Source organism: Nothobranchius furzeri, chromosome 2 (assembly GCF_043380555.1).
Source record: "Nothobranchius furzeri strain GRZ-AD chromosome 2, NfurGRZ-RIMD1, whole genome shotgun sequence".
Lineage (NCBI taxonomy): Eukaryota > Metazoa > Chordata > Actinopteri > Cyprinodontiformes > Nothobranchiidae > Nothobranchius > Nothobranchius furzeri.
In genome coordinates this window covers 14,397,887-14,414,075 of record NC_091742.1, presented here as the reverse complement: position 1 = coordinate 14,414,075, position 16,189 = coordinate 14,397,887, and the positions used below count along the sequence as shown (strand labels likewise).

Sequence of the window (16,189 nt, the reverse complement as noted above, 5' to 3'; positions counted from 1 at the left end):
TTTCCTGAAAGAAAAATCCAGAAGGCTGAAAATCAAATAAACGTGACGTCATCTAATCAGTCCTTAGAATAAAAACTGATTATTTTACTACTTTAAAATTCTCATATGCACTAAAGCATAATATAACATCAACATTTGCAGCTTTACATGATAAGAGTAGATCAACACGCAGCAGCAAGAACATTTAGGTAGAGAAAAATTCCAGATTGCATTTAATCTTTTTAAATTTCACAAACTTTCAGACTGAATCTGAGTCATTTAGAAGGAAAAATGAAGGTTTTTATTTGTCTTCCAGTGTATTTATGACACATTAAATCACACTGAGTTGTGATTATTCCAGTTATAAACACACATCTGCTTTATTTTTGTTCTGGACGAACCCTCATAAATAAATAAATCCTGTTTATTCTCTTTAACTCTGATCTAGAAACCCTGTTTTGTGTTTTTTTTTATTTACTTTATTACCTTGAGATTGATTTGTTGTTTTTATTTTGCCATGCTGCCTTAGTTGTGACCACTGAGATGTTTGTTTAACGGGTTTTATGGTAAAGCACTGTGTTTGACACCTGGTGGGATTAATCGTGTGAAGAGTGAATTGTTCAGAATATCATAAATCTCTAAATTTTGTAACTTTATGGCTTCTAATCTGTTATAAATGAGCCAGTTTGTTAGGTACACCTGTGCACTCTAATACAAACTAATTCTTCCATTAAACTTGCTTTTGTCGTTTTATTTCATTTAAACCTGATGTTTTGAAAACACCTTAAACATTTACTTGATGGCGTCTCTTCATCCCTCTCTGCTGTGCTTCAGCAGATTTCATGCAATTAGGGTAGAAATCACCAACTGCTGCAGCAGAACTAGTTAGACCTATGAAGACTAGATCATTATACATTTATGAAATTGTAGCCATATTTCATTCTAGGATAGTTTTATTTAAAGAGTAAGTCACCCCCTACCAGATTCTTACTCCACTCCCACTTCCTGTTTGAAAATTGCTGTTACTTAGCAGACCGAGAGGGCGGAGCCACTAACAAACACACACACACACAGGCTCACAACGACATTATGACATCATATGGTACCAACGTTCCAGGGTACCTCTTAGCCAATAGCGATGGCAGATTTAAATTCAAATGCAGTGCAGAGTTTTTACCTGACAACGATACAACACTGACAGTTTTAGGCAGAAAATTTAAATTTGAACTAAAATGCACTAAAGTGCAAAACTATTGACTACATGTGTCTGAAGCACAATTAGACACGCATTTATATAGTTTATCAGGAAAAAAGTTGATTTGGGGGTGACTTATCTTTAATTTTTAATGCTACTGGATCATTTTACTTAGATTTTCTACCATCGAGCCACTCGGATGTCAGGTTTGGGCATTTGAAGTTCTACTGGGAGACTCTTTTAAAATTTATGCAACCTGGCTTAGCTACGTATTTTAGTAAATAAATTCTGATTCTACTTTTAGTGTTTCTTAAAATTAATTACAAACAGAAAGACCTTAAATGGTGCTGCAGTGGTTTGCATCATTATCTCATAGCAAGCGTGTTCTGAGCTCAAATATCAGGTTTCTGATTTTTTCTAGGTACTCCAGTTTTGTCCAACAGTCTAAAAAAATACATATTTCTCAGATGAATTATTAGATGTTATAAATCCCCTCAGCTGTGTGTGTGTGTGTGTGTGTGTGTGTGTGTGTGTGTGTGTGTGTGTGTGTGTGTGTGTGTGTGTGTGTGTGTGTGTGTGTGTGTGTGTGTGTGTGTCCCCTGCTGTGGTTACCTGCCTGCTTCACCTGTTCCTGAGACCTTAAACAGGTTTAGGCGGGAGGATTTTCTTTGCTCCCTCTTGGCCAGATCGTTGTCGTAAATGAGAATGAGTTCTCAATCGACTCATCTGGTTAAATAAATAAAATTAATTTTAATTGCATGAGATTTTACAGATGAACAGCCTGGTGTTTAATCAAAGAGCCTAAAAATAATAGCTAGAACTGACCAAAAATTAATAAAATGGTGGGTTCAAAGTTCTGCTTAGAACTCTTATTTGATTATTGTTATTGTTGTTGTTATTATGGTGATGAAATCCTCTCTGCGTTCTTTTACTTCCCCAAACGTTCCAGTAATAACTATGTAGCTTTAACAATATAAAATGTTTGTGTTTATATCAGCAATATTTTCATAACATAAAAGACTATGTAATCCAGATTAGATTATTTTGTTTAGTTGGATCGTTTGTTTTTGGTTGTAATATCATCTTCTGCCTGCAGGGGGCAGTGTGAACCACCATGCTTATACAGTAATATGGCGGTCTGGTGTAAGCAAAATGTAACGTTTGTTAAGCGGAAACGACGCTGAAGATGTTTGCAGTATTTTCCTCAGTGAAAACAAATTAACGACCAGACATTAATAACACTTTCGGCTTCACGAGTCCTGGAATCTTCGACGTTCTCCTCTCCCGCAGCCTTGCTCGGGATTCGATCCGCCGTTGCTGAAATCCACCGTGTGTGTCCGGGTACGAGGACTTCCAGGCTTCGCCACCGGGGAGGGAGTCAAAGACAACCTCATGGTGAGCTTTTACTGGTGGTGACTTCACGAAACGCCCCGTTTCGCGATATTTTACAGTAACTGTAGCTCTACCTCACGCTGTTAGCCACGTAGCTTAGCCGCGTGAGCTAGCCATGTAGCTTCGCTAAAAGCCGATTCGATTTGCTAGAAAAAACAGATTTTTTAAAAAGTTTATAACTTTTTACCCTTTTCATTTTATTTGTTATGTCTTCTAAAAGGTGTGCCGAAAGGATGAGTTATAGTTAAACATACGGAACGTAATTTCTTACTTGTGTATTATCTGTGTACACACTATATTAATGTCGATGGTACACACATTAAATGTAGAAACAGTGTAAAACTGTGTATTTTATGTTAGGATTTGGTGTGTTAGTGTGTGACAGGCGACGAAACTGCCGCACTAAAGGTGTAGTATGAAACTTACCCCATTATTTTATGTCCCTAAATGCCAATATTTTATTTTATTTGTACAATAATTTTTAAATATTACATGACGTGATTTCTGTTGTCTTCCTGTTTGTGCAGCATGTAGCAGAGCTGCCTTCCATAAACGTGAAGGCTAATTACAGGAAAAGCTCATCAGTGTTAACCCAAAGCTTATGGATCCCAGTGAACCTGCAGAAGGTCTGTAACTCCTCACATCAGTCCAGGGATGCTCCCTGTCCCACATAAATAGGATGTTTCATCATATTATTAATGTTTAAACTAGGGCTGGACGATATGGTCTAAAATCAATATCACGATATATTGAGAATTTAACCTCGCTAACGATAAATGGACGATAACTACAGGTATGCGCAGAAACACAAGTTGTCCACTAAATGGGGCTGTCACGTGTATTATGTTGAGACATTTTTACATGACTCAAGGTGGTACAGCGTCTTAAAAAGGACATGAACGTTGCCAACCTACACACATCTTTTCATTTTTTATTATCAAATTTATTCACATGGGAAAAATTATCTCGATAAGAGTCAGAAATTTCGATACCAATACATTTTCAATTTATTGCCCAGCCCTAGTTTAAACTATAAAATGCTTCCTTTTATGGTTTACAGTCATAGGATGCTATCTAAATTTATGTAATTTATAATAATGATTACTACTGCTCAGACAGAGAAGATAAGGTCAATCAAAAATGTTTTGGTCAGTATTCAATGTATATTTATCAAACTCCTATGTTTCTTCTCCCCATAAACACACCAGGAGCGCTATGGTTCAGCACGTTAATGCTCCAAACACAGAAAGCCTCCATCTGTAGGACTCTATTTTATAATCTGTGTTCACCTCACCCAGGTTTCTCAGACTTGTTTCTCACAATAGTGAATACATTCAAAACTGTCTACTTTTATCATCAACAGGAAGTGTCTTGAAAGAAAAAACAACTTATAGTAGAAGTTTAATGATGATGTCAAGCTGAAAATGTCCAGTTTACTTTTTAAGGAGGCTTAAGTTGCCAGTTTAGCCCAGCAGGTGACAAAGTTGAGCCGTTTAGCGGCAAGTAAAAGTTGTGAGAGTGTCTATTAAACAACCTAAATTTCATTTATCATAATACTTAAAATGGGCTGTAATAAATAAAATGTTTTTTATGGTATGGTAAGCTCGGATGTCCAGGGAGGAATGTCAGTGCTTGGAAAAACACCTGTATGGAAATAAAGCTGAGCACCACATATAATAAATAATCTGGATGAATTGTTCGACGTGCCTAACGTTGCTCTTATTTAACCATCTTTATGGTTTGAGAATGTTTGGAGCTGAAATACAGACGAGACTAATCTTTAATTCGTCTCCTGTTTCTCTTTTTGTAAGTGTTTTGATGTATTAAAAAATGCTGCCTTTCTTCTCTAAGGACAAAATGAGCCATCAGAGCAGTCATTCAACATCTCACCAAGCTCCAGTGGTCGACAACGGAAGAAAAATCCTAAGTATTTGGATTATGAGATGAACGATGCGGGTGTCGATAAAACCATCGAGCAGGCACCATCGAAGAAGAGTTCAGAGGGGGATGGAGCCAGCCTCCAAAAGGGCCAAAGGAAAGGAAGAAAACCTAGAGCTGCTGTACAAAAACCATCTGACGGGAAAAAAGCATCGACAGATTCTGTTGGTGAAACGGTCGCAGCAACTCCTAAAAAACGAGGAAGACCCCCAAAAACGCCGAAGCCTTCAGAAACGGTCACCGCTGATGGAAATCTCCCAGCTGGTAAGACTGAAGAAAGTGTAGCTGAAAAGTCTGCCCAGCAGGAAAATGTGACTCCAAATGCAAAGAGGAAGTACGTGAGGAAGAAGGCTCAACAGGTTGTTGAGGATCCACCTCGTGAGAAGGATCCAGCAGAACCTGAAGATCAGACTGGCGGCCGTCACAGGAGAGGCGCTGCAAAGGCGTAAGTTAAGCTTCACCCTTCTGATTCACCGCAATGCTTCTGTTAAACCACGTGAACATCATCTTGCAGAGCTTTGAAGTACCTGCACACCTTGGCAAAGGAGATGATCTCTCATGCCAGTGAGGAACCCGGCGCCAACCGGGATGACAGTGTCCCAGAAAAGAAAGGTCCTGGACACAGAAACGGTAAAGTGCACGTATAGATGCCACATCAATCATTTGATTCTACCATCTTGGAAGAGAAAACACTCAGCCTGTAAATGCTAACTGATAGCATTAGCTTAGAGATAGCCAAACCTAAAAGGACCCTCAGAGGGATCTAGGGTTTGGTCCGCTTGTGACTTTTTTTGGGAGTTTCAGATTCTCTCAGCCATGCTGAACTGACCAACGTTGATGATGAAGCATTTGTTCCTCAGCAGATTTTAATTTCTGCTGCAACTCAGTAAAGCAAAAAGAACTGTGATTGTCTAGCGTAGCGTAGGCTAGCTACTCCCAGAAGTTGTGGGTTCAAATCTTTAACGTAGCCTTTCTGAGTGTGGAGTTTCAGCCGGTTCTCCCGCTGTGTGTGTGTGTGTCTGCGTGCAAGTGAGTGTGTGCGATTGTGTGTGTGTGTCTGCGTGCAAGTGAGTGTGTGCGATTGTGTGTGTGTGTGTCTGCGTGCAAGTGAGTGTGTGCGATTGTGTGTGTGTGTGTCTGCGTGCAAGTGAGTGTGTGCGATTGTGTGTGTGTTTGTGTGTGTGTGATTGTGTGTGTGTGTGTGTGTGTCTGCGTGCAAGTGAGTGTGTGCGATTGTGTGTGTGTGTGTCTGCGTGCAAGTGAGTGTGTGCGATTGTGTGTGTGCGTGTCTGCGTGCAAATGAGTGTGTGCAATTGTGTGTGTGTGTGTGTGTGTGTGTCTGCGTGCAAGTGAGTGTGTGCAGGGGCGTCGGACTGGGGGGGGAAAGGGTACCGTTTACCCAGGGCCCACTGCAGGGAGGGGCCCTGAGACAGCTTTGAATAAAAATGTTTTATTGTTGTTGTTTTTTCCCCCCAACTTACTTAATGTCTTAATAAACTTCCCTTTACCTGGATAAAGAGGTTAAGAAACAGAATTTCGCCTTAAAAATAATAACTGAATAATCTCTGAGGCATCTATCACCCCTTAAAAATGTGCAAAGTGGTTTAGTCCACACCTGCGGCCAGGGGCTGCACGGCAGCATGTACAGCTAAGAGTCATCGCAGATGCCGACAGCCAGAGCTGGAGGCAGGAGTCAGTCATGTCTTTTCCCAAGAAAGGCAAATCTGGCTTCCAGAAAAGAAAAGAAAAGAAAAGAAAAGAAGGAGGAAAAGTTAATTGAACAGAAGCAAGTAGAAGGATGGTGAGCAGCAGCCAGCAGCAGCAGAACACAGTTTTAGCTGATATTAGCTAGCTCTCAGAAGCTGCATTCATGTTAGGAGTTCAGTGTTAAATGCCTTTAGTTTCACCATCAAGATCAAATATAAATTAATTAGTGTTATCAGTGAAAACACTAATTAATATAAATATATATATTAATCAGAATTATTATCGCGGGCGGCCGCCGCCAATTAATTCGCGGACCTCGCAGTAAAAACAGGTTCACTCTGTGTGGATATTTCAGCTCCTTCCCAGTCATGGAGCAGGACAAACTTGGTATCGATGGATTCGTGGTAATCTCAGGAACGTGAAGCTGCCACTGTTTTTCGTATAGCAAGATGACACGGGTGTTAGAGGATTGTTATTGACTTGGTTAGATATTTAAGCCTATTTTAATTTTCTTTATATTTGATCTTGAAAACAGACAATTTTATAATTTGGCTGATAATGCAGGGATTATAAAATTTAGAGTACATTACATTCACAGAGAGAACCTGGTTTATTTCATGTCATATGTATTTAATATATCAATATATATCAGTATTAGCAAAGCTTAACATCATGAACCATGACAGACATGACTGAAGAGCAGATGAAGATATCATGCCAGGCACTGATGAGAAAATATTACAAGGATCTCACAGCTGAATTTGAGAATGAGATGCTACACCTGAGAACAATATATGGTGCCACATTTCCACACATTCGGTCTCCTCTTGAGCTGCTTAATGCTATACAGGATGCAATTACAGAGCATTTTTGGAGAAGTTTGTATTGGACTGAGGATTTTTTGCACACTACCTGTGACTGTTGCTGGGGGTGAACGGGCTTTTAGCAAACTGAAACTGGTGAAAAATTATTTGAGATCAACGATGTCCCAGGATAGACTGAACAGCCTAGCTCTTCTTTCTATTGAAAGCCAATTAGCCAAAGGATTGGACTTTAAAGATCTCATAAGTGATTTTGCTAACATGAAGACCCGTCAGTGGGCATTTACTGGAAAATAAATTCCAGGATTTTTGCTTGAACACATTGTTGGCAAATAAAAATAATTATATGTGAAGTCTGGGCATTTCACTTTTATTATGCTGGCATTTGTATTTGCTCAATATACAGGTTAAACTAAGATCATATTTATTATCTTGTCTTATAGCATGACAAAAAATGTGTAAGAGAGATATTAAATAATTGAGCATGGGGGCCCACCTAGAAGACTTGTACCTAGGGCCCAGAATTTGGTGCTACGCCCCTGAGTGTGTGCGATTGTGTGTGTGTGTGTGTGTAAATTGAGTAAATGTGTGAAGGCGCTAACGTGTGTGTGTGTGTGTGTGTGTGTGTGTGTGTGTGTGTGTGTGTGTGTGTGTGTGTGTGTGTGTGTGTGTGTGTAAATTGAGTAAATGTGTGAAGGCGCTAACGTGTGTGTGTGTGTGTGTGTGTGACTGTGTGTGTGTGTGTGTGTGTGTAAATTGAGTAAATATGTGAGTGCGCTAACACGTGACTGTGTGTGTGTGTGTGTGTGTGTGTGTGTGTGTGTGTGTGTGTGTGTGTGTGTGTGTGTGTGTGTGTGTGTGTGTGTGTGTGTGTGTGTGTGTGTGTGTGTGTGTGTGTGTGTGTAAATTGAGTAAATGTGTGAAGGCGCTAACGTGTGTGTGTGTGTGTGTGTGTGACTGTGTGTGTGTGTGTGTGTGTGTGTGTAAATTGAGTAAATATGTGAGTGCGCTAACACGTGACTGTGTGTGTGTGTGTGTGTGTGTGTGTGTGTGTGTGTGTGTGTGTGTGTGAATTGAGTAAATGTGTGAAGGTTGTACCTTTCAGCATCTCTCACATTCTGATGTTGTTTATCTCTGCTTGGCCTTTAGGCCGCAGGAGGAAACGCTATGACAGCGCCGCTCCAGAGGATGAAGACTTTGTACCCAATGTCGAAGAAGAGGCTGATGAGATGGAAAGTGAATCAGAAGAAGAATACGTGGCGTCAGATTCAGACGTTTTTGTGCCTTTGAACACCAGCAGGCAACAAGTATGTGACTCGTGTAATAATTCTATAAGAGATGGTTCAGAAAACAACTCATCCAGGTGTTTTTGTCCTGCAGGCATGTTCAGTTGGACAACCTGCTAATGTAGTTTATTTTAAAGCGGTGTGGGAAGCTGCAGAGACGACAAAGAAGTTGTGAGTATTTTTCCATCTGCTGTAGTTTGTGTTGTTGCTCCTACACCAGCAGCCGCAGTGATGCCCAACCCGGTGTACGTTACGGGGGCTACGTGGACACGTTACCGTTTCATAGTCATTGGACAGCATTCGTTGTGCCCTGGTAAAACTAAACAAAACCATTGGCTGGGATGCTTCAACGTTCCATATCACACTATTTTAAACCTCTGAGAACAAAGGTAGGCACAGTGTATGACAAAATATTGCCGTTGACACCATTGAGATGTCATTTATCTTAAATACGAGTTATTTTCATCAGCTTGAATTTCTACCTGGAAATGAAACGCTTGTTTCAGTGAAACTCCGCCCACACCCGGTCTTACAGAACATCCCTACAACAGCGTCTGAGGCGAGTCAGCTGCTTTAAGGCTGTGGTGAGGGCGGGCACCTGTCTGGTGCCTCCGTTTTGCCATGTGCCGACGTGGGTTCGAATCCCGGTGGTGTCGGCAGTAATTTATGTAGCCAGCTGAAGCAGACTCCATGTTTTTATATTTGAGTTTTATTAATAATTTTCTGCAAAATATTTAGTTTCTCTAAAGATCTTTGAATGTGATCATTTATCAGCAGCATTTTAGCTGATTTACTCAGCTCACCTCACATGGACTCACGCTGGCTACATAAACAAAGTAAGAAAACAACAGATTAGTCCTTATTATTTATACTAGGGTGACCATGTGTCCACTTTTCACTCTCTGTCCAGGGTGTCCTGGGGGGTGTTTCTTGTATTGATGAAAATGTCCGGTTTTTCATCCAGGAGCAGAGATCGAATTATGGGGGAGCTGGATATCCTACACATCCAGGGGGAGCCGGAAAAAAAGGTTTCTACCTATTAAGGCTGCACGATAATAGAAAAACCTGCGATATGCGATAACAGTGATTAAGATTGCGATGATGATATTACTTGCGATAAATAAAAACTTAACTCAGGGACAAAAATAATCAAAAACAAAGAAATAAAAAAGTGACAAAAAATCATTAAAATGAGAAAAGTTAAAGATGTGAGGAAAGGGAAAAAGAAAATGAACAAGAAAAGACAATCTGTGGATCACGGGAAAGGCAGAAAGAGCAGAACAAAGCTAACACAGGTGTTTGCTAACCATCAAAATTAAGTACCGTCCGCCTCGGGGGCGGGACTCTAACCTATGAGAACCCACCCGATTGGCCAAATGGGTGAAGAGCTCTATTTGATTTGTTAAAAAAAACATCATGCTTCTGTTTGATTGACAGAAACAGTTATGTATAGCAAACATTTGAGCTGACCATTCATTACGATATTTATCTGTTTTTTGTGATATGCATATTGAGCATGCTGATATCACGATAACGATATATTTACGACGAGATATTGTGCAGCCCTAATACCTATATTACATCATTTATTTGGACTCTCAGCGTACCGGGGGTTCTGTTGAGCCGAGAGCACAGAGCTGATCGTTGGTGAGCCCCCGGCTGCTGCGTCCAGCGCACGGTCCATTCTCAAAGTGGTGCAACCAAAAAACTATCATTAACACACGATCGTTCATGTCCGCACATGTTCTCTACTTTCTGTCTCATTTGTGCCTGAAGCGCTCTGCTACTGCGGAGCTCATCACCTGTGCTGCGGTGATTTCACCTCACTGACGCATCGAAACGCGCTCTCCGCTTTGTGGTCAGGAGATCCCTTTGATCTGCTCATAAGTAACTGATGAGGTGAAAAAGTAAGAATCCAGGCAGCAGTTTTACTGGAGAGTTTAGAGGAGATGCAGGAAGATGAGAGACAGACAGGACAGGAAAATAGTTACATAAAAACAAGAAAACAAAATAAAGTGTTGAAAAGTAAAATGTAGGTAGATTTATCTCCACTACACGTTTTTACCTGTATAAAACAATAAGTTACACACATGTAATATTTATACATCTGATACAATTCAGAACACCTTCAAAGCTCAGTCACACACCCAGGGCTGTTTCAAGGCATTTTGGGGGCCTACTGGGCTCCCCAGAAGCCTCTGTGTAATTCATACCCTGTCCAGTAGTGTTAGTTATACGGTGTTTATAAAAGCCCCTCAGACATTACTGACATGTTCTAATATTATCAGATGAAAAACTAAATTATCAGACATGATGTCTCATCTGCTGCTTTTCTAAACTTGCAAAAAGTAACAAAACCATTTGAAAGCCACTATTTGTGGATTCTCTGAAAGTTTCCAGTGTGACAACTTATTTTATCATTGATCCTATCGTCTAATCTCACAGCTGAAACAAGCATCCTTAATAATCTGTGCACAGGAAGCTTACCGATGCTGTAGTAGAACAAAAGGTATAATAATTTCTTACTAATATAATGTTGTTGCAGCACTAAAGCAGCAGAAAAATACAATTTTGCAAAAACTTGGAAAATATTTACATATGATTTGTTTTAGAGCCCTTTTGTTGGCAGAATCTGATATTAATTTTAGCTCTTCACCTGGAAAAAAATGGATCCCAACGTGGTTTGTGTGGTGTTGCCATAGTCATCGATAGGCACAGATCCCCTCCTCTTTTTTGGAAATGGGAATGTGGTCACCCTAATTTAAACTGTTCACTAATGAAGGGTTGAAAATAGGGATGTAAGAAAATATCGATATTGCTATGTATCGTGATATTTTTTCGAGCAATATTATATCGATATTCAAAGCCGTGTATCTAATTTTTGGAAGAATTTAAATGCAAACATTTGTGTATTTTAAAAAAAAATAACTGCAGTTTGGGGGGGGGGGGGGGGGGTAACACGAGCCCAAAAATGTTGGGAAACATGGATGCAGATAACCAAACGCTTCAAGTGTGTTTTTTAAGTAAAGTAAGTGAGTAAAAGTTGTTTTGGGACGTTTTCTGTGTGTTTTCAGCCGCGAGGAGCACTACAGCAGCTGGGTGTTTCCAGAGTGGGTTCCTTCCATCAAAGACTGGGACTTTGTGGCAGAAAGGTACTTTTTACCACCATGTTGATTTTTATTGTCTGTTCATTTATGGCTTTTCATACTTTAGTGAAGATTCTCGGTTCTGTTTTGTTTCCACGCTGATAACCTCTGGGTTTCATTATTTTCCTGTTGGTGTTCGTTGCAGCTTCTGTCCTCCTGAGAACTCGGGTTTTGTTAAATGATGGTGTGATTTTTAAACTTTCCTCATCTACTTTGAGTTTCTAGAATCTCATAGACCAAAAAACAAGCATTGTTGTAGAACATTTAGAAGTTAAAACTTAAACGGAAGGAGCAGCTTCATGCTGACATTAAAGTATGTTTTTATGTATTAAAGCATTTTGTCGATGGCACAGACACAGACTTGTCTGGTAAGATGTCGGTTCTGATGTGAGTCAAAGCTAAAAGGGAAAAGTTGTGTTTCCAGTAGTCGGGAGAAATATCTTCCTGAAGAACTTGAATCAGTTGAGTTCAGCGTGACCAGAGAAGGTCTGCAGAAGGAGGAGAAGCTCCGGCTCAGCAGGTGGGATCGCTGTTTCTGGGGTCGTTACAAGGAAAAGTGACCGATTTGAACCCGTTCCTGTTGATGAACCCGGCAGGTTTGAGTCGGTCCCGGCTCACTCGGATCGTTGGGACATGCTTCTGTTTGCTGGCGGGCCGGTCTGGGCTCTGGAGTGGTGTCCGACCCCCGATGGCGCCCCTGCCACTCAGTACGTGGCGCTGGCCTGCTACCGGGGGATGGACGACGTCCACCGTGTGAACCAGACTTACACAGAACCCGGACTGGTTCAGCTGTGGGACTGTGGGAGACTGAAGTACAACAACAGGTAAACATCGACTTTAAGAATCTGCATTTTTTATTCTCTCTGAGTCATCTGTACCCCCCCCCCCCCCCCCCCTCCTGAAGACCAGACTCCCAGCCAGTCCTGGTCTACGGCTTAGCCCAGGACAAAGGCTTCATCTGGCAGCTAAAGTGGTGTCCTGCAGGAGGATGGGAGCCTCCCAGCAGTAGCAGGAAGGTAACATGTTTCTTCTTATCCAGTTATGCCAGTTTCTGATAATAAAACTTACACGTAGTTTTACCTCTTTATCCCCCAAGGCTCCTTTCCTGCCTCGGCTGGGCCTTCTGGCTGTAGCTACCTCCAACGGCGTGGTCACCATATACAGCCTGCCTCACCCTGATGCTCTGCTATCCAACCAAAAATGTCCCACCCCCAGTAAGACGTCACATTTTCACTAAAACCTGCTCTATTGCCACGTTTACATGCGCATATTTAATCGGATTGAATTCCCATTCAGATCGAAAATTCTGCATGTAAACATGCCAATCGGAATATTCTGATCCGATTCGGCCCGATCGGATTGAAATTTCAATCCGATTGAGAGAGGTGGTTTATTCCGTTTTTCATTCCGATTGACATGCATGTACACAGCCATTCGGATTGTTGGGGTAAAATAATGCCCACTGCGCATGTGTGCAACAGCGAGCGGGCCTCTCCGCTGTCATTTGGACTGCCTGACCTCAAAAATGACGGCATAATTAACGAGCGGCGGCTTTTAAATCCGACGACAAGCCGTCCCCGTTTCAGTAATATTTAATTCAGAACTTGCATTTTGTGGAAGTAAAATAAAAATCTGATTATTGCACAAATCATTCGACAAGCATGTTCAAATCTGAACTGGAAATACGCAGGTTTGTTGCGGGGGTTGCAGCGCACGGATCCCCGTTTCTGTCAGCTTTGAACGCAGCAGCTTCTGCAGCAGGTGATGGAGACGCGCTTGTAAAGAACACAGGATAATCTGGGTTTTACAGACCTGATTGGAGGCTGATGTTGGGTAGGAAAACATCCTTGGTTAAATACTCTGGACAACAGTAAAGTCCGTGTTAGAAGCACGTAAACGCAGATGACCTGAGATGCGGTTCGTTAATGATGAACACAGGCTTCTAAACTTTCTGAACATCTTCTGTTATTTTGTTTGAACAGATTTTTCTCAACTGTTTCAGCTGATCGTCACATGTTATTAATAATAAGCCACAACAGAGCTCAGTAATAACACATGAGTCTAACCCCCCCCAACCCCCACCCCTCTGTGCCGCAGCGCAACGGCAAACCTGTCACTTCAGACCCGCGGACCAGCTGATCAAGAGGCAGAAACATAACCCTCCCTTATTTTAATCAACAATAAAATGCAGCAAAGCATATATCTGCAGTTATTCACTGAAGAAAACGTAACTTCTATGAGCTCAATAAAAATATTAAATTGAATAAATGGATCAGGAAAGCAGGAAGAATAGTTATTTCTGTTTTTACATTTTTCATTTCGTTTCATGGCCTTTGTTTACAATTTTTCTTTCGGGAAAGGCAACTCTGCGCATGCTCAACCTATTTAATCGGATTAAATGCTTGGTGCATATGTACGCACGGCATGATCGGATCATTTCAGTTCGTGTCCATGTGAACAGAGATTCGGAAATTCCGATCAACCAAGATTCCAATCGGATTGACGAAATTTGGCACATGTAAACGCAGCTACTGCTGACACATTTCTAGTGTTATTGCTTTACACTTTGTGTGAAAATTCACAGAAATGTAGCTTTTTCCTCATTTTGATGCCTTTGAACAGACTCTTCTAGTGGAGCTAGATTAGCAGCTGGACTTTTCCTCCCTTTTCTCCCGTTTATGCGACACAGAGGGCTGAATCAGCTTAAAGTCTGCTTTGCTTCGAGAAGGTTTTGAACCAAATGAAGCATCTAATTAGCTGCTATGACAACAGGACACCTTCATCTCCTTCAGCACATTAAACCCTGGATCCTCCATGTTTTCATGCACATGTATAGAATCTGCTTCATGAGCATGAGTAGCATCGGAGAGCATCCTATAAAAACATTTTCACCCTTAAGTTTTATAAAAAATCAAACCTTATGTTATATGTATATCTTATAATGCATGTAGATTAGTGAGGAGAGGATTGACTTCTAACCCGCGGGTCGGGTGGGGTCGGGTCAATAAATTTTTACTTCAGCGCGGTGTGGTTTGGGGCGGGTTCATGAAATATACATATTATATAAATGCACACTGAGGATAAAGGCATTAATCAATGCTTAATTTTGTAAATCACAATATTTGAGACAGTTATTTAAACACGGTCACGTTTTAAAACATAACTCCGCTGCAGATAACCTTGGACCCCATGATGTAGGCACGTACAGGAAGCGCCAGTGAAGTGCGCCAAAGCTGCAAGCAGGTGACAGGCAGCCACATCCATAAAAAGATAGAGGACAATATTTTGGATAAAATTTGTTCGGGAGTTTCCATTGTTAAAAGAAAGGAGGGACAAACTGCTAAATCGCGTGTTTGGGAAAGATTCAGCACAGACAACAGCAGCAGCATTGGCTGGACAAAACAAGGACATAACAGGTAATGCGTTTGTTTTACTATTTTGTTTGCCCAAGCAGGGGCTCTAGGTGCTGTTTTTGTATTGGTTTATTGCACTGTTAGTAGGGTAACAAATAAAAATAACCCTCTTTTAATTTAATTTCAAACTTTCTTTATCTGCCTATTTTATTATTTTTTTAAATTTTAGCCTGTAAAAATGTAAATGTGTCCAGTGCCAATTTGGGGGACTGTTTAACGCACCTTTGTCTGAATAAAAGCGCATTCAACCAGTAACGTGTTTTAATGAGGTGCGGTTGTAAAAATAGACCTAGTGATGCGGGGCGGTTTGGTGCGGGTCAGACGTTATCAAATCTGCAGTACCCGCGGGTTGAGAAAAACCCTAACCCGCGCATCACTAATGTAAATATCCTCCGTGATGCAAAAGGAGAAGAAAACATCTGATAAATTGTTTTTTATTGGAGTCTTGATGCTGCTCTATTCTCTTCCATGTTTGTCCTAACACCTTTCCTCTGCCGCATCAGGAGTTTAAACAAGGTCCAGAGGGAAATAGTTCATGAACATCCAAATGCTGCTAAAAGGGTTTGAGATGCAGTTTAATGTCGCGTCCAGCAGAGGGCAGTGTTTAATTTCTAAAGATTTAATTAGCCATGTCTAAACTTTCTTTCAGGTTTTTAGATCACAACCTTAAATATTTACCACATTTGATTGATGCTCATCGATCAGTTTAGTTTAACAGCTGATTTTTGTGTTTTATTCCATGTTTGAGAAGAGAGTCTCAGGGGTAAAAAGCTGCTCTGAGCTATTAAAGCTTTAGATTTCAGATTTGACCTTGTACTGTTTGTGTGTGTGTGTGTGTGTGTGTGTGTGTGTGTGTGTGTGTGTGTGTGTGTGTGTGTGTGTGTGTGTGTGTGTGTGTGTGTGTGTGTGTGTAGATGAGCTAATGCCACTCAGTGGTGTTTCAGACTCACTCATTATGTAGCTTATCTGTTGTCTTCATCATAAAGAAAAACAAAAAGGGCTGGCTAGCAGCCAATTTGCTCAGGCTGAATGAGTCTATTGTCTAGGATACCCGCAATCCTTCTGGCTCTCATTCCACTTTTGATGGTTTAAACCCTAAGCAGTGTGTAATAAGCCTCGGGGTTAAAGTGGATGCCAACCTCCCAATGACTCCTCAGATCAACTCAGTGGTGAGGCCTTGTTTTTATCAGTTACGCCGCCTATCTCGTTTAAGACTGATCTTAAAGAGGAAGCACGTGGAATCAGTCATCCACGCTTTCATCACCTCTCGCTTGGACTATATTAATGCATTATTAGTTGGAACTCCGGTCTC

The 16,189-nt window shown here is 41.0% G+C and overlaps 1 protein-coding gene across 3 annotated transcripts in view; it reads left to right on the top strand.

Annotated features, from left to right (window-relative positions):
* Positions 1–2,387: 2,387 nt before the first annotated feature.
* Positions 2,388–16,189, top strand: part of gtf3c2 (general transcription factor IIIC, polypeptide 2, beta) — a 29,723-nt gene continuing 15,921 nt past the window's right edge. The window contains exons 1-11 of one of the 3 annotated variants that reach the window (XM_054748161.2): positions 2,388–2,569; positions 3,094–3,192; positions 4,418–4,949; positions 5,019–5,134; positions 8,182–8,339; positions 8,413–8,489; positions 11,393–11,470; positions 11,889–11,984; positions 12,061–12,288; positions 12,369–12,480; positions 12,561–12,678. In XM_054748161.2, coding sequence (XP_054604136.2) covers positions 3,168–3,192; positions 4,418–4,949; positions 5,019–5,134; positions 8,182–8,339; positions 8,413–8,489; positions 11,393–11,470; positions 11,889–11,984; positions 12,061–12,288; positions 12,369–12,480; positions 12,561–12,678 — 1,540 coding nt within the window. In that variant the 5' untranslated portion in view covers positions 2,388–2,569; positions 3,094–3,167. Of the gene's footprint in view, positions 2,570–2,753; positions 2,975–3,093; positions 3,193–4,417; positions 4,950–5,018; positions 5,135–8,181; positions 8,340–8,412; positions 8,490–11,392; positions 11,471–11,888; positions 11,985–12,060; positions 12,289–12,368; positions 12,481–12,560; positions 12,679–16,189 lie in introns of those variants that run through there. The other 2 variants (XM_070544359.1, XM_054748160.2) reach the window with 2 other exon arrangements.